The sequence below is a fragment of the Hetaerina americana genome, unplaced genomic scaffold (genome assembly GCF_022747635.1).
Source record: "Hetaerina americana unplaced genomic scaffold, ioHetAmer1.1.p SCAF_5, whole genome shotgun sequence".
Taxonomy (NCBI): Eukaryota; Metazoa; Arthropoda; class Insecta; order Odonata; family Calopterygidae; genus Hetaerina; species Hetaerina americana.
In genome coordinates, this window is record NW_027287095.1 from 75,624,680 (window position 1) to 75,644,330 (window position 19,651).

Here is a 19,651-nt window from a genome sequence, read left to right on the forward strand (position 1 = left end):
CCTTTTCCTACCCCTATCTTGCTTACCAAATGTTCTCCCTCTATCACAGTCTTCGGCATTCTATCACCAATCAAAATGCTCTTCGTCCATATTTTCTCCCTCCTTTGGATGTCTCCCAAATTTTCTAAATTATCTCAAGGTTACAGAAATGGAGATACCATGCCTACATGAAAGAAGCTAATAAAGAAACTAAGCAATAAGATGAAAAATTTGTAGAAGTATTTATCAACATCCTTCTAACATTTCAGATACATAATCTTTGACTATATGCCCAACTTAACCTACACCTCCCTAACGTAAAATTGTAGAGCTTCTCTGAGACAGCTGCTGGGGTAGGGCCATCAGCAGCCCCAAAAAATTGCTTTTTTCACATAGGCTGACATCAATACACCATTTGAAAACCCTAAAAGCAATTCTTGAGGTTTCCCAATGATTTCAAACAGGGTACTATTTTAAAAATATCTTTTGAATAATGATGTCACAATTTTCAATTCATGCAGACAATTAAAATAGATATAAAATTTTCTTATTTTCACTATTATATAAAAATCGACTTTGAAACCAAAAAGATATGCTGAAAAGCTGACATAATCAAAGAAGTTTATAAAATTGTTTTGAACTGTAGTAATAATTTATAGTTGATTCCTCTTACCTCCATACTTCTGCGAATGTCATTGATAGAGACGTATCCTTTTCTCTCTTGGTCGATAGCTTGGAATCGTTATATGTTGACACCTCATCTTTGGTTAGATTTATTGGTATGCGTTCTTGGCTAACCCTGTTTACATTTTGTCCCATTTCTGATTGAAGGAATTGATTAGCAGTCTCAAACTGGGCCTAGAAAGAAAAGAGTTAAAATTTAACTGGACACACGAACAAGAGGGAAAAAGCTACAGTGTCATGAAAAGGAAATGAAGTCTCATGGCACAGAAAAGTTATCTGTCCTTCAGTCTAATCAATGTGATGCCTAATAAAAAATACTAGTTTTTGGCCTGACATCTGTTTTACTTTTTGAAGGGTGAATAGCTTAACAGCACTTGGAATGGAAAATAATTATGCACATCAGTAAGAATGAGATTTAAAATGACAATAAATTTCAAATCATCAAAAACCCTCAGTGCAGTTTTGAATACTCAATATTATGCTTACCATTGTTTTTAAAGGAATTACAATTTAACATATACTTATGGCAAATGTGACCCTTTTTAACCATCCATATTAAATTTTACAATAATTCAATCTTACATTGGAAGTGAAAATGAGCCATATGAGATGTTATTTAACAACAATTAAAACAATTTCTATTGTAAATAGATAGAACTAACTTTCTTCTCTTTTTCACTCCATTTTAGCTCTTCTCCCATTAGATCGATGATTCCCGGAAGAGCCTCCTGTGCTGCTTGGACATTCAGGAAAGCCAATCTCAAACGCCTGGCAATCACATCAACTGCAGTACAGGCATATTCTTTAACAGCATAGCGAACCTGCAACCATCATTTTACAATCTGAGATTATGTGACATGAGTTAAGCCGGAGGTTTAATTATCCGCATAACATAAGGAAAATTTTGAAAATCTCAGGCCATATTCTTTCTTAAAAGCAGTAACATCAGATTTTGGTTATTGCACCAACTAATTTGTATGACTAGAAATAAATGTTTAGCGTTTGACTTGACATTTTAATGACAAAGATTTCATATTATTATTATTTTCAGCTATAATCTACAGAAAGGTGATATAATAAAACTGGTATATAACTTATTTTGTAAATAACTACCAGTACTTAATATGAACCATTTGCAAAAGTTTTGTTAATTAGTTATATTAATTGATGGTGAAAAATAATGTGTGAAATCATAGAACTTGAAAAACTATTTCAGCCTATTTTAGAATTTTCTTCATAAGAAAAATCATATTTCTTCACATAGAAATGAGTGTGCAGAATATAAAGGAGTAACGTGAACACTAATGCAATGTAATGAATAAAGTGGCCTAATTAGGCATGGTCCTGTTGCAATGGCTGCTTCTGACCATGTCGTGTACCTTCGTATAGCATATTTCCATTATGAAACTCTTGCTTTCCCACCCCCACTTTCCTAGATCATTAAATATGTACCATGGTGGATTCCTTCCACATATTTTTTGAGGCTGTATTTTATGGACTTCCTCTTTTCTGGCAAACATTTTATTTGTCATTAAATAAATACCATATGGATAATTTCAAGTACCAGTAAGGCACCCATAAATACTAAAATTAAAAAATGTGAAATGTGACCTCCCTCCCATAACTGAATATCTTATTTAATAGTCACATAAAAGCCCCATACTTGGTATCCCTACAGACACTACAGTGTAGGAAATAGTAATCTAACCCACCATTGAGCAAGTGAATTATCACAAATTTGAGCCCCATACAGTGGGCATAAAAATCTCTCCCAGTTCTTGTGAAATTTTAATAGAAGACAAACTTTCAAACTATGATTGCAAATTATTCTACAGGAGAGACTAATTATGTTTATGAATGTTCTAACGATGAAGGCTGAATTTGTCACCAGTATTATCGTTGATTCATATCAGAATTATTTACGCAAGGCAAATTTTTACACGTGACAATTCAGCTCATGAACATCAGGGCTAATGCCATTTTCTAATGAGGGAACATGCTCCAGACATGCACTGCTTGACTCACACTTATGACACTCACGATGACACTATTGGTGTGATGCCTGGCTGGTCAGTGTGGATAAAATGTGATTAGACACATGACATTATTTTCAAAAACCAATGCTGGTACATGTATAAGGAGTGCATGCATTGCACTTCAAATTAAGTTTCTGAGGCACACCTCTGCATCAATATATGGAAACTCAGGATGGAGCTTCTTGCCAATGATAGGCCATCTCTTTCCAGTCAAGGCAGCAAGCTTAGCCACAGCAAAGGCTCTATCCCCATATGATGCTGCAAGATGTTGAGCTGTTTCACATTCTAAACCAAAATCTTGTACCAATCTGATAAACATAGTTGGACTCCAGTTATGACCACCTTCCAAGTATAGTCCTTCAGTCTGCGAAGTAGTATGCGTTGGCTTGAGTCCGGTTGCTGGTCAAAAGAGAAATTACTTGAAATTAGTTACTTCAATGAGAGTCTCAAAAATGCAGAAGCATACATTTATGAAAGTGAGGCTACAAATAGAAACAAACTCAATTTTCATTAGAAAGGGGTTTAATGGCCAATAAATATGATACCATAAAATGTGATCTGATGAGAAAATACTACAATTTAACAATTGATAAAAATGGATACCTTTAATTGCAGCATCTAGAGTATCTGCAGCCATAGCTCGATAGGTGGTCCACTTTCCTCCAGCAATGGTCACAAGACCTGATGGACTAACATGCACTATGTGATTTCGAGCCAAAGACTGTGTGTCACCCTTGTTAGGGTCTGAAACAAGAGGCCTAATCCCACTCCATGCTGACAAAACATCACCACGTCGAACTGAAAATCAGACAAATGACATTAGAGATAAATAAAATAAATAACTCCCGCAAATTAAGTTGATTATCTGAAGACTTCATAATTTAAGAATTTTGAGTAATGTAAGGCATAATAAGTTATTTTGAAATATTAATATTTTAGAAACTATTGAATTAAAAAGTAAACACTTCATGAGCATGGCTATAATTTCCTGAGAGGAGACTGAAAGAGACTTGAAAAATGCAAGGCACTATGAGAGAAAAATGTTAAGAGAATATTCTATGGGGCACCATTATGCTACTTTCATCCTAATTATGCTTCAAAACATACTGTGATTCAAGAAAATCATTACCTTCAATATCTGGGCTAAGATAATTCTTGATTTCTTCTAAAATGAAAAGGATATCATCTTCTGTGGGAGATGGATGATGAGTTACATCACATGGGGAGTCAGTTGTTCCAGCAATAGTATGCTTTTCCCAAGGAAGGAAAAATATGACACGACCATCTGATGTTGCAGGATCCAGAAGACCCATCTGATCAGGACTGTAGTGTGCAAAAACATTATTACATTTGTCTGCCTATGGAACATAACATTTCAAGCTCACTAAATAAAATGAAACAACTTTTTACCATTAGTTATTGAAGTACACCATAAAAATAAACCAGGGGAGAACAACATGAACGTTGCTCATTTATAAAAAATTACAAAGTTAATAACTAACCTAGAATTATATAAACATGATCTAAGACTTGCTTTTTAAAATCTATGTTAGCAGCATGTTATGCCTCAATTACACTTGAGAGAAAATGATACTAAGCTTTGTTATTAAGTTTAATTCTCATAATCAAAGTTAAATTCCACAAAGCTGACTTCAGGGTGGAGAATTGGAGTAAGTACTGCCCTACATACAATTCACAGTACCTGCAGCAATGAGTCATCATAATTGAGACCCTCCAAGCATTGTTAATAAATGTAATTTCTCCCAATTTAACTTTAAAACTGAATATACCCTGGCACCATTATGAACCAAGCGCTTACATATGAGATTATTACTTGCTTAGGATGATGAAATTTCATCTTTCAAAGAAGTACAAAAGATTTTAAGTATATGAAGAAATTCAGCATGCCCTACCTTATACAGGCAAGCAGGAATTACAAGAAACGAACACTATGTCTTGACTAATCATATCATTATAATTGTTAAATATTTCATGCACAGACAAGCATTTCCAAGTAATGTAATCTAATGTATCTGCCACATAATGCTCTCAGTAAATGTTCTATTCCCCAAAGTCAATCAACAGACATAAGAAAGTAAAAATCTATGATTGATGAAGTAAGCCACTAGCATTTAAAATCAAATGAGGATTATTAATTAGAAAGTGTATAAACAATGTGTGATCTAGAGAGCTCTTAAAGAAATGTTACTTACTCTATCAGTAATTAGTGGCATTCAAGATTATGCCCAGAAATTTAAGACGGAATATTGCCATAGAAAGTATTTAATGCTAGGTAGTTACACTACATAGCCATATATCAACCAACAAGCTGAATTAAGAGTTCATACATACCCAAAAATCTGATGTTACATTATCATGCAATAAATAAATAGTTTTCTCTATGAAATACATTAAGTAATAAGCTGAATAGCCAGAGTAACTTTCTAAATTTCTGCAAATTCCATACTTAGGTGAATGAGCAGCAAAGAGAAAGAAGAAAATTCACCATGTGTGAGCCATTCATTGCATGACAAGATAAATTATTCAGTATATGTGCCAATGTTTGCTTATTACCCCATCAAAATAAAATGATTATAATTCAAATATAATGCACCCAAAATAATTTCCAAAGTTTATCAATATCATGGATTTAAAAACAACTACTGGCATTGACCCAAAGCATACATCACAATAGACAACACAAACATGTCCCCATTATGCCAGAACAAAAAGTGCACATGGACACAAATACCTCTTCTTAGCAAATGGCTAATTCAACATTAAATTTTCATTCAGCATGACTGCACCCAACCAAATTCAAGGCAAAGTATCAAATATGCAAAAGGACCACATTATTACCACTTTCATTTTGGGATTTACTATCCCCAATCATTATTTCCAAGATAAGATTGCAATTATGATAGAAAGCAGGCAAACACTCGCCTGTAATATCCCGGAAGTACAATGTGCACACCAGCAGATGGTGCACAGATTGGTTTGACCGTTGGGTCATCCATCTGACGCAACGAATCGGTGAAGGGACCAGTTGCATTAATGATGCATCGGGCACTCACATTCCATTCTTCCCCAGTAAGGCGATCCTTAACACGAGCACCAATAAGTTGGGGGGCACCATTAGGCCCCTTTTCTTTCCCTTTTATTAGTGATGTAACTTCCACATGGTTAGCCACAGTAGCCCCGTGGCGTGTAGCAGTGAGGGCCAGCACTAGGTTCATGCGAGCATCATTTTGCTGGCCTGTGCAGCATTGAAAACTCTCATGACAAGGAAATACATCTCTCAATATGCAATACTTAGGTTTTTAAGAATTTTAAAATGAGAGAAATATTAAAGCTTATAACTACACATAACAACTTATGATTGGGATCATGCACAGCATGCAAACCCAGCTTGGAATGGCAGTCACAACAGAAAATTTACGAGTAAGCAAGATGTTAAACCAAGGCAGTTTTTTTCTTTGATGCATGTCATTCAATTTTTATGATCAATTAAAAATTATGCCTCTTGACAGAAATTTTGATTCAATAAACATCTATCATGAGTACCACTGATTGAACTAAGGCAAATACTCAAACAAAGTGACCAATGAGTCATAAAATGACAGGACGACATACAACATCAACAAAGCTGGCATTTCTTTTATTTTGACAATGAATGCAAAAACTGCTTTGGGAGGAGCACAAGCAAAGTTCATATCCACATACAAATAATTGAATAGGGTTATAGTACAATGAAACTTAATTGCAGTCGTAAGATATTTAAGAAATATTTTGAAAGAAAAGTACCAAGGTTTAATCAAGGGCACATATCATTTTCTCCAGAAAATTGATGCCATAAGCTTCAAACTTTCACCACTAGCCTTATTCATGTGAAACCTATTTAGTAGATTAATGCTTATTTTTCTTAAAGAGAGGACAGTAACTTCAGAGAAAAGCATCAAACATAAAAAAAATTGTATTAAATCATTGATCAAGAGTCCTGTCACACCCTGCTTCATAGAAACCAAAGAAAAAAGTTTATCACTTTTACCAGTTTCTGTTAATTTTTAACCACCTTTACCAAATACTTAGGCTACACTAACTTTTGCCTACCAAGTATTTAGTACTAGTAAAAAGGGGGACATATTTCGAGCCTCACTTGAGCTTGAGGATGTTTCATGGGTGGTCAGCAACTGTGTATAATACCCATTGGTTTTGTGTGTAAACAGATTCCATGGCACCGGGGCGAAAAATAAATTGAAGAAAGCTAAGGGATTTGCAGTCGGTGATGGTGGCAGTATTTCTTGGGACCCAGTATTTCTGCATAACTATAGGCGTCAGCACTCCAAGTATCAGAGATTACGTAGAACTCCAGTGGTGGCATTACATCAGTCGCATCACTCATTGTATCATGATCTCCTCTATCCCATATGCCTCTTGGCTTTTTCATTTGCATCATAATGTCAGAGTCATCTGAATTCCAATTCATATCAGCACTCAGATTCTTTCTCTCACCATATTCCTCAGAATAATTGTCATCACTTGGCGACAACAAGTATTTAACTATTTCTCCATCTACTATATTTTTCAGATCCTTTTTGTTGCTATTTCAAGTAACCAAAACAAATACATAAATAATAACATACATATTTACTTGAAATCGCGCTTGATTCAACCGCATGCTCGCAAGGAAAAAACGACACAAACTCATATCCAAAAGAGAACCAACTCTGTTCTTTGCTTACTATCTACAATGTACTTACTATCTCAAGACAGTAAAAGAAACAAACCCTATTAGGACGATAAATGCTTACAATGCCATCACATTACAAAGAGCCCTGATGATTACCTTGGACGGAAGGCAAGAGAAACCAACATGTTCGCATAGTAATGCTTTCACTAGCACTGTATCACCCTAGCCTTAGCAGTTTGTATGAAAACAGATTCATCATAAGGCATTCAAAAGTTTGCAGAATCAAACAGATTAGCCTTTCAGTGGGATACCATAGCAAAAACACCACTCAGCAAAAGAAATGAGCATGCAATTAGACTGAGTTTCCCCACATGTAAACAGTTCAACATAAAAATTACAAAAATATTTATACTTTACGAGAAGTTTTTAAAATAGAAAATAAAAAAAGTTACAAAAGCAGACAAGTCATATTTTTGATAGAAGAAACAATACACAAGATGCAATAAAAATTAATAAATTATGGCAATTTAAAGAACAGCTTCCGTTTGAGCTGATATATCAGCCTGCCACACTGAAAGGGTTAATATCACCTGACCTCATTTTGCACAAGCCAAACCTTCTTCCTACCTATTCCTTTTTTTCGCATTTAATCCTGGGATAAATGACCTTTAAGTTAAAAGGGACCAAAGTACTGCCATTTGACCAATTAGAAACTATAACCCTCAAGAAGATTATCATCTAAGTAAATATCTGACAAAAAATATAGGGAGATGAGATACAGGTATGTAAATATTAGAGGAATTCACAAAAAGGTAAATCACAATTAAAGTTCTTTATATGCCCAGAGTCTTGGGGCTAAAATTAGCCATTTTGGTCAATTTGAAAGAATGATTAATGTAATAAACTTGTAATTAATTAATGTAATGTAATAAACTTGTAATTAATGCAATGTCTTGTTGAATAGTGGTGCATTTACAGATCATTATTGTAGATCTCCATTGCCTTGTGTGGATCATAGCTACCCATATATATACAAAGGAGATGAGTAAGATATTCGGCTTCAGAAATCTAGGTCAGCGTGAGTATGGTAGGGAACACCAACAATAAGGTGAACCATTTCCTATTGAGCTTTGAAAGCTGCATCAGAACATTAAGAAGAACACCCAAGGGCAAAATGCTGCATAAGGTTTTAGTGAAATTCACCAAAATAGATGGATACTAGAACATAATCGTACAGTATACTCCTGACAAGAAAGCATATGCTACTGAGATCATGAAACAAATTAACTGTCATGGCCAACCTAGAAGATATGGCTATTTTTTATAATCTAATAAAACTCAAAGAAATTTAATATTCAGGGTTGAGGCATTTAAGTATCGTAAATATTGATGGATAGATTCCCTTATTAATTTTAGTTTCAAAAGTATAATAATAATGATTTGTGAAAATTCATCTTGTAAAACTTTCCCAAAAACAAATCATTTACCAACTTAGTTAACAGTTTAGCATTGAAAATTAATTGATTATGGTTAGCAAATGTGAGAATAATATTAATGTAATTGGCAAATAATACAGTATGGTACTTGAAACTGACTCATTTTATCTAGAAAGATCAAAATGCATCGCAAAAATAAAATCAAGTTTAAGACATCCAAGAGAAGCTCCCTAAGAAACAGGCATGGAAGCAGATCAATTTTTACAGCCTTTTCATATGATGGGCACACGCTCGTCCCTTTTCTGTAGGTATGATTAAATCAATTCAAGTGAAATTCCTTGTAACCCAATTTAATCAAGTTTTTGCAGCAAAAATTGAAGAAAACAGACTATGACTTGCTATAAGCACAGAGGGAAAACCTAGCTTCACAGAACCCATGTTGAGAAGAGGCTATGGTCGGCCTTGATAAATGAAAATATATAGTTTAAGAATAATTTTCTCATAATTTGGTGGTATTTCCCTAAAATCAAGAGCCAGATTATTTAAGTGTTATGAAGTCGATTTAACCGCATTAGTTGTGCAATATTTCTTAGAAGAGAGTAATAAGTGTGTAATAATATAAGTTTCTCAAGAAGTAACAGGAATTCAACTTCAAAATAGTGACAATTATTCACAGAATAAATTAAACTGGGAATCAAGTATATCTTCTCTACCTATATCAGGTTGATGATTCACTGAGTGAATGTATAAAGTAATTGTTAATACAGTCCATGAGGCACCAGTAATGACCATGGACAACACAAGGAGGAAGAATACAGCTAATACTACTTTGATTGGGAAATGATCTGAGATATCACAAAAAATAACTGTATAGTCAAAGCTGTTTGGACATAGATTGATGCAAATTAATAAATGACATTGGTTGATTGGGACCTTTGGTTGGAACCCATTCATCATTTATTATATGAACGTTTTATGAGCGGAGAGTGTTGTATAAGACCATATTCAAAATACTGGAGATAAAATCACTAGTAATCATTACACTTGCATTTTCAATAGAATAAACTATGCCATGAAAGAATCAATCCAGCTCATCCAAGAACAATCCAAAATCACTGCTAGGAAAGCAGTACACAGAAATTAGAAATACAGTGTGAAAATCTAAGAGCTCAAAAGGTACATGATGTTCAGAAAAATGATTACACACGCATCAGAAAGTAATTTCAGTCATGGATGTCATGCCTCAGTTTAAAAGGTTAAAGATGACTCGGGATACAAATATAAGTTGTCAGTGTACTCTAGGTCACTTTTAGGGCTGTAAGTTGGGACATCAAAGAGTTACTTACTTGGCAAGACACAGAGCAAAGAATGATCAAAAAACATCCTTAATTTGAAAGTACTGAACTATTTATTAACAGGCCATCTTTGAGGAAAAGACAGCACACCACTTACAAAAAGCTCCACCAAAAGATAACTTGTCTGCCCATAGAGTAAACAACCCAGAATCAAACGTGTCATTTAAAGAGGGCGATTTTTTCTTTTAGAAAGAGACAATTTAGGTTAAGGTGAGCATAAAAGAAATGTGCAAAGCAATGCATGGCATTGCTTTTGCTCTGATATGAGATCTTGAGGGACTCACACCTTTCCTATTGGTTTTCAGATAACAACTATAACAGGTTCTCTGATATTCTACAAATAAATAGCCAGAGTTGCATTTCAAAATGACACAAACATAATTCCGCTAAGACAATCACTTTAAATGTTGGTTCAATACTTTTCAGTAACCCCTCATTATAACAGTTCCACATTGTAACTTATTACAATTTTAAAAATGGGAATGTTAAAAAGTTTCATATAGCAAGTTTCAAGAATGATGCCACTTTGGGTCAGAGGATTCAAGTAAATGGAGGGCAGAAATAGCTGCTACAAAATGCAAGCCTACCAGTCGCCAGTTCCTTATAGTTGGAGTCGATGACTGCAAAAGTTTTAGGTGAGTTTTGCGTGCTTAGTTGGGCAGGCAGTTTGCTGGGTTCCTGGCAAGATAGGGGTTGGGAGACGGGAAATCTTGTGTAAATGGTCATAAGAGTCAAGATGTTTTCATTATTATTAATTAATTAAAAATGCAGGAAGCACTAAATCAATTACTAGCAAGCTATTTACACTACTTACAAAAAGTATACACGTATTATACATTTCACTACACAAAAATGTATTCAGGGTGTCCAGCGAATGTGACTTTCCCTGTCTTAACTATTTTCTCTGAATTTTCCAGGTTAATTTTTACTCTTTTACAGGGTAATGTTTTACTCAAACAAAGTTAATTTTTGAGTAAAATATCCAAGGAAAATGAAAATGCTGCAAAAATCACAATTAACTGCTTGCCAGATCACAACATACACTGATTTGAATCTAGCTAACAAAATCAAAAATATTTCCTCTTTTGAAGGGTGAATGATTAACATTGGCCTCAAGAATTGAAAAAGTGTGACTTGCAGTGACAAGCCAGGTCAAGTTTGCAACCACTCCACTCCTTCCCCACCTAAGCTTGTCAACTACAGCATGCTACGTTCAGCCTTGCCAGGCAGCAGTGGCAACTGGTAGAGCTGCCAGGAGGGGAGGGGATGGGATGAGAAGGGAATGCAGCACTGCAGCCACATTTGCCTGTTCAGCATGTCGCATGCAGCACTATATCAAACACAACAGACTTCAATTAGTCATGGCACAAGTGAGTATAGTCCAAAATATGCAGGAAAGGCACCCAGCTTAAACGTGTCAGCCAAAATATATTTGTCTACGATTTTACCCAAAAATAAAAATCCCCGAGTGGTCCAGTTAAAAAAAATGTTCCCACAGTTTCCTATTTTGCTGGACACCCTGTGTATTAAATGACCACGTGGATCATCTGGATCAAAGTAGAAATCAATATATTAAAGGCAACAATTTATGATATGCTCACTTTACTATTCGAATGGGATATCCATCTTACTGGATGGATTAATATTGTGAATGGGATTATTGAAATCTAATGCATAATTTCCTCACAAAAATTTCTCTTGAAAATATGACTCTGAATGGAAACTCAAAGTATTGTTTAACTCACACTTGTAACCAAACAAAAAATGACATATATTGAAATGTAATGAAATAATTGACTTTGTAATTCCACACACTTTATTTAAAAACACACGACCCAGGTTTCGACGTTGAACGTCATCATCAGGTGGTCCTCATAGAAGCACGCTGGCTATATATACCTTCTGATCATAGGAGGGGGGGGGTTGGTCAGAGAGGGAGGTCGGAGGGGTAAAAAGGTTACAATGTAGCTGGGAAGAAAAGAGAATTACATTTTTGATTTAGAAGAGTGGTAGGTCTAGGAGTGGGGAGTGGGAGGGATACAAAATTTCGTTGGCAAGATCATCTTTCCAACGGACACATTTCAAAATTTCTAACTGCTCCAAAGCATCGAGCCTTTGACCTTTTTCTTCAAAATGAATAATTTTTGTCACAAAGTCACTTTTGTGATCACTTTCGATGAGGTGTTTTGCAAAGAGGGATGTTATGTTCTTATTTTTTACACATGTTTGGTGTTCTTTAATCCTTTCTTTAAATTTCCGTCCTGTTTGTCCAATATACTTTGTGCTACAATCCGAGCACTTTAACTCATACACTCCACTCCTCTCGTTTTCGGGGACTTTGTCTTTAGTGTGAGAGATCAGGTTCTTAAGGCATGAACGACTGTAAAAGGCACATTTAATTTTTTCTTTAGGTAAACTTTTAATTACTTTTTGAGAAATAGTCCCAAGATATAGTATTCTCCGCCATTTGGCAGTGGGATCTTTTACATGTTCGGGGTTGTAAATGTGGCTTAAGGCTATTTTTGTAAGTTTATTCCGGTAAAGTTTATTTATTAGATCTTCTGAATACCCATTGTTTACTGCTAACGTTTTAATTACATTAAGTTCCTTATTTACATTGAATTTTGACATAGGGATAGCGGTCAAACGGTGGATCATTGCATGAAATGCGGAAAGCTTTTGGGTGAAGCAATGCCTTGAAGAGGAATTAATTAATTGGTCTGTATACATTTCTTTCCTAAAAATGGAATACTGTAACCCATCTTTGTCTTTAGAAATGGATAGGTCGAGGAAATTCAGGGAACCTTTTTCCTCTTTTTCACACGTGAATTGTACATTAGAATTGATAGAATTTAGATGTGCTAGAAACTGATCTAGTTGCCTATCAGAACCTGTCCACACACAGAAGACATCGTCTACATATCTTAACCAACAAAATACATTATTAATGAGAGGGTAGGCTGAGGAGAACAAAACTTTTTCAAAATTGTCCATATACATATCGGCCAGGAGTGGGGACAAGGGCGAGCCCATGGCTAAACCATTGGGTTGTTGGAAATAGGTACCATTAAAAATGAAATAATTTTGGGAAACACACGTCTTAAGTAATGCACAAAGTTCACTTATAACTGGAACTGGGATGGATTTCCGGATGAGGATGTCTTCGGCAAGGTTCACCGCTTCCATGGGTGGCACGTTGGTGAAAAGGTTGCGTACATCAAAGGAAACAAGCATGCACTTTTTCGGGATGACCTTTTTCATAAGTTTGTTCACAAGGTCCAAGGAATTTACTACACCATATTCCGTGGAAAATTTGGAAACCTCCCTGAAGAGTACATTAAGCCTTTTCGCTAGTATGTGGTTGGGAGCTGACATATTTGATACTACAGGCCTGATCGGAATCCCATTTTTATGAACTTTAGGTAGCCCGAAAAACCGTGGTGCTGAGGGATTCATTTGCACTAGTTTCAACATTTCACAACTTTTGAATAACGTGTTACAAGATTTAATCACTTTCTTAATTTCTTGTTGAAACTTGGGGGTTGGGTCTGAACGAAGTACTTCAATGTTATGAGTACGAGGTTCAATGTTATGAGTACGAGTTATGAGTACGAGGCCTTATAGTCCATTAAACATTCAGTGACAGAGAAAAATTTGATCATCCAGAAAGCAGACAAAGGCAGCGCAGTGGTTGTATTAGAACGAAATACCTACATCACGAAATGCGAAGACTTCATCAGGGACCATAACATTGAAGTACTTCGTTCAGACCCAACCCCCAAGTTTCAACAAGAAATTAATTAAGAAAGTGATTAAATCTTGTTACACGTTATTCAAAAGTTGTGAAATGTTGAAACTAGTGCAAATGAATCCCTCAGCACCACGGTTTTTCAGGCTACCTAAAGTTCATAAAAATGGGATTCCGATCAGGCCTGTAGTATCAAATATGTCAGCTCCCAACCACATACTAGCGAAAAGGCTTAATGTACTCTTCAGGGAGGTTTCCAAATTTTCCACGGAATATGGTGTAGTAAATTCCTTGGACCTTGTGAACAAACTTATGAAAAAGGTCATCCCGAAAAAGTGCATGCTTGTTTCCTTTGATGTACGCAACCTTTTCACCAACGTGCCACCCATGGAAGCGGTGAACCTTGCCGAAGACATCCTCATCCGGAAATCCATCCCAGTTCCAGTTATAAGTGAACTTTGTGCATTACTTAAGACGTGTGTTTCCCAAAATTATTTCATTTTTAATGGTACCTATTTCCAACAACCCAATGGTTTAGCCATGGGCTCGCCCTTGTCCCCACTCCTGGCCGATATGTATATGGACAATTTTGAAAAAGTTTTGTTCTCCTCAGCCTACCCTCTCATTAATAATGTATTTTGTTGGTTAAGATATGTAGACGATGTCTTCTGTGTGTGGACAGGTTCTGATAGGCAACTAGATCAGTTTCTAGCACATCTAAATTCTATCAATTCTAATGTACAATTCACGTGTGAAAAAGAGGAAAAAGGTTCCCTGAATTTCCTCGACCTATCCATTTCTAAAGACAAAGATGGGTTACAGTATTCCATTTTTAGGAAAGAAATGTATACAGACCAATTAATTAATTCCTCTTCAAGGCATTGCTTCACCCAAAAGCTTTCCGCATTTCATGCAATGATCCACCGTTTGACCGCTATCCCTATGTCAAAATTCAATGTAAATAAGGAACTTAATGTAATTAAAACGTTAGCAGTAAACAATGGGTATTCAGAAGATCTAATAAATAAACTTTACCGGAATAAACTTACAAAAATAGCCTTAAGCCACATTTACAACCCCGAACATGTAAAAGATCCCACTGCCAAATGGCGGAGAATACTATATCTTGGGACTATTTCTCAAAAAGTAATTAAAAGTTTACCTAAAGAAAAAATTAAATGTGCCTTTTACAGTCGTTCATGCCTTAAGAACCTGATCTCTCACACTAAAGACAAAGTCCCCGAAAACGAGAGGAGTGGAGTGTATGAGTTAAAGTGCTCGGATTGTAGCACAAAGTATATTGGACAAACAGGACGGAAATTTAAAGAAAGGATTAAAGAACACCAAACATGTGTAAAAAATAAGAACATAACATCCCTCTTTGCAAAACACCTCATCGAAAGTGATCACAAAAGTGACTTTGTGACAAAAATTATTCATTTTGAAGAAAAAGGTCAAAGGCTCGATGCTTTGGAGCAGTTAGAAATTTTGAAATGTGTCCGTTGGAAAGATGATCTTGCCAACGAAATTTTGTATCCCTCCCACTCCCCACTCCTAGACCTACCACTCTTCTAAATCAAAAATGTAATTCTCTTTTCTTCCCAGCTACATTGTAACCTTTTTACCCCTCCGACCTCCCTCTCTGACCAACCCCCCCCTCCTATGATCAGAAGGTATATATAGCCAGCGTGCTTCTATGAGGACCACCTGATGATGACGTTCAACGTCGAAACCTGGGTCGTGTGTTTTTAAATAAAGTGTGTGGAATTACAAAGTCAATTATTTCATTACATTTCAATATGTTATGCAAATTCCACAAAGTTACGCCTGAGACAACAAATTTTAAAAAATGACATACATTGACAGAACAAATATAATATACAGATAATCTAAAAATGGATAATCACCACATGGATAGTCAGATGTAGTAACTGTGATCATGATTGTACAAAAATGTAAATCATAGAAGTTAATATTGATATAGGGGGAATAATTCTAGACTTGCATTACAATAACTGGGAAAGCACACTGAAACTAAGGAAAATTGACCACTGAACAGAATGATGTTAGCAATTTTGTCTCCCTGGCAAAATTCACACCCATGGCAGTTAAGATTATCAGGTATGAAAATTTGAACTACCTGAAAATAAAGCTACAACTGAAGCCAATAAGCATGTTATACTAATGGCTGGTAACCCACCATCACACACCCTCATGGCAGCTTAAAGGTTTTAATGTAAAAATATGCCTTAATAGTAAACTAAATGAAAGTACTTTAAAGAAAACATTTTCTCAATTTCATTTGCTTTAAAAAAGTGGCACTTTTTAAGAATGTGAATTAACTGCTTTGCTAAAAGACGAGTATACTGTGAAAGTTATAGCTATGGTACTGAAATTTTGAAGAAGCTAGGGGCCTCCTGCTTATCCTACAGCTCACTATGGGTATATAGTTAGTTTAATTTCTCTGATGAAGAGTCAGGAGATTTGGCAACATTAACAACTGTTTCTAAGCAAGGAAGCAGGGGTGCTACACTTTTAGCTCCATCTTCTTGCAGTCAAAATGTTCTTCTCTATGAGAGTAAACTACAAGGAAATGCATTCATTTTTCAACAGTTATGGACACTTCATTACCCAAAAAAATTAGCAAATCTTAAGAAAGTCATTAGTCACAATATTTTCCCTTTAGTTAAAATAATTATTCATTGTAAAAAAAAGCACAATTCCAAAAACAATATTCATTGACAAGAAAGCATGATTCCAACAACCTCAGACAAAGCAATGGCAATAAAATTCCAGCAATTAGAACAAATGAAGAAACCATTATGAAGTCATAGTGAATTTTCCCACACAACGTCTCACATGCATTAGGTATAGGTTAATACACATTTTGGCATAACTACAAAATTTTAGAGAAAAAATTTTTCACCAGGAGTTGTCCAAATTAAATATTACTTACATTAATACAGATTAGCATGCAATTCAAACCAATATAAACCATTTATAATATGAATCATCTGAAATTAAAAGTGTTAAAAATCACAGTGAGACACCATATTTGGGTCAACTTTGCAAAAACCCATGAAGCTTAAAATAAATAATATGTGATTAACTAAATATTATTACTATGTAATGTACTTGCGTTATCATAACATTATCCAGCAAGTTAAAATTTTTAACTATTCATGATGATTCTTCCTCATTAAAAAAACACATTAAATAAGTATAGTGTGTGCTATGAAAACTTCCATAAAATAAACATGATAAAATTAGGTAAGATTTGGAGCCAAATACAGTTTCAACAGCAAGAACTTGAAATGTACAAAAAAAGTAGTCCACAATGGCTTCTTGATTTTTATAAGACTGCTCTGATATACCAAAAACCACATGCTTAGGCCTGATTTTATGAAATAAAGTACAACAGATGACTGCAATAAATAAAACAATATTGATGGAAACTAAAATAACTGGCTTTACATCTGCTTTAATGATACAATGCCCTCATATCCCATTCACTTCGAAGAAGGCTATTATTTGCTTCTCTACAGATAAGAGGTACATTTAGAAGTCTCTGAGATCCCTTATAAGTGTTTGAGGAGACATAGAGAACTTTTGCATGAAATTAATTTTTTCTGTTCAATATTAATTCTGTCTCCAGCTTTTCATCTTTTCAGCTTCCCTCATACCATGAAAAATCCATATTCCTTTCCGCCTTCCTCTTTTTTCTCAAATTCTTTATCATCACATCTTTTAGCATGCCCCTCTAAAACTCTATACTATTTTGTTCAACCATCTTCAAATTTTCCCCTACCCTTTTCTCTCATTCATATTTAACATTTTAAAACTAAAATATGATTAAAGAATGTTTACTACTAGGATAATTTATTGCTCAAAGTAGTTAATTCAAAATGGTAGGTTTTGGGTGGTCCCAAGGATTAAGTCCTTCCATTGACCAATTCAAAGAACTGCCTGGGATAGCATGACCGACTACAATGGAATTATCTACTGATGGGCACTGGAACACAGGAATTTTTTGTACATTAATCATTTGTGGTCAACGCAAATGATTTTTACCTGTGGAATTCAAGCATTCCATTGGGCCTGAAATGGCCAGCATCCACTTTTCCTATCTTCTCCAATTTTCACCCAAACACCTCTAATCCCTTATCATCATGCCTAGCACCTCTCTAGTTTCTATTTCCATCCATTCCATGCTTTTTATTCTCCACATTCACATTAGAAAAAGCATCTAACCTCAGTTTATTCTCTTGCCACAATGACTTTGGAGCCATTGAATACTATTACTCTATGTATATCTAAGTTTTTATGAATCTTTTCATAACATCTATACTCATATCCTTATGTCATGGTTATCAACTCCCTCCCCTTTGTTAATATTTATCTACCTAAAGCAGTTCTTTCTTGATGTCCTTAATACTTAGCCCAATTGTTTTTAAGTACTCTGCCAGCTCTAATTGTGCCTTCCAACTCCAATTATAGCCTTATGATATCTACACATACCTTAATTCACTTATAATTGATTCTCATCGCATATCAATCACAAGTGTTCTGTTAACTGGTCAGTAATTAATACAACCTTTTGACTGACTGGCTTGATAAACCTGTTCAACCAACCAACTTAACCAATTCCTCAAAACATTTATTCCCACCTCTTGAGCCCTTCCTATTCCTCTCTAAGCATTTCCTTTGAATTAGGGACATGTTTCAAATTGCGAGTGATATGGACAGTGGTCTTATTCTCCTGATTATTGCAGCCTATCTCAACAAACTGCCCATTAGGTCCTCTAACCTGCACAGTCTAAGAAAAAAACAGGTTTTTAATAAATCATATATGTACTTCTATCTTCAGTGGATGCTCATTAACCATGCCCATTGTGAACTGGCCAACACTTTCTCAAAATGCAGGAAACAAAAATAAATATGCAAGTCCTAAGTATCTATATTTCATTATTAGTACCAAGTCATAACCCTTTTCTAAATCTTATCCCCTGAGTAATTCACCTTCTTCATTCTTTAATTGAAAATAATAGGCACCTTTATGAAAATATAAATTTTCAGCTCTATGGTCTAAATATACTACTACGTTTCCCCTTTCAGGGATGGATTTCACACTGATGTAATAAAATTTCAGCACAAATTCCTCTCTCTTAAATGCAGTGAATGAAAGAAAGTAAGTCCATAGAAAGTGATTATTTCAATTTTCATTAATTAATATTTAGCCTGAGTACCAAAACAGCACTTCTGGCCTTCTACATTGGATTATTAATAAAGATACCAATAGACATGATTACACTCACCTAAGCCCTAGGTGGAGGAAAACCCACCAGATGGATTATACTATGACATTGAGTAGTTCTGCAGAAATGACATATATCCCTACTAGCTTATTCTTTTCATTCCCTTTATTAAGTGCTCTGTCGTGACCTGAAGCATTCTTGGATCTAAGCTATCCTCATGGACATCATATTCCTGTAATATGTCTTAACTTACTGGCCTCATTCTGTACACACAACATGTCGCCCCATCACCCTAAACACTCAATTTCCTCACAATGTTCATTCTGCCAAATTTTTTAAGCCCTACCACTTTATTGCCTTGATTTATCATTTCTGATAAAATTTGTTGTGTCTGGCGTAACTTTATGGAATTTGCATAACATATTGAAATAAACTGATTAACTTTGTAATTGACCACACACAAGGTGT

General features: G+C 35.2%; 1 protein-coding gene across 1 annotated transcript in view; it reads right to left on the minus strand.

Moving 5' to 3' along the window:
* LOC139693606 (glycerol-3-phosphate dehydrogenase, mitochondrial-like) overlaps positions 1-19,651 on the minus strand; it is a 34,349-nt gene that overhangs the window by 12,080 nt on the left and 2,618 nt on the right. The window contains 7 exon segments of the mRNA XM_071591833.1: positions 653-723; positions 726-837; positions 1,326-1,484; positions 2,845-3,098; positions 3,303-3,497; positions 3,829-4,022; positions 5,643-5,955. Of these exon segments, the coding sequence (XP_071447934.1) occupies positions 653-723; positions 726-837; positions 1,326-1,484; positions 2,845-3,098; positions 3,303-3,497; positions 3,829-4,022; positions 5,643-5,955 (1,298 nt within the window).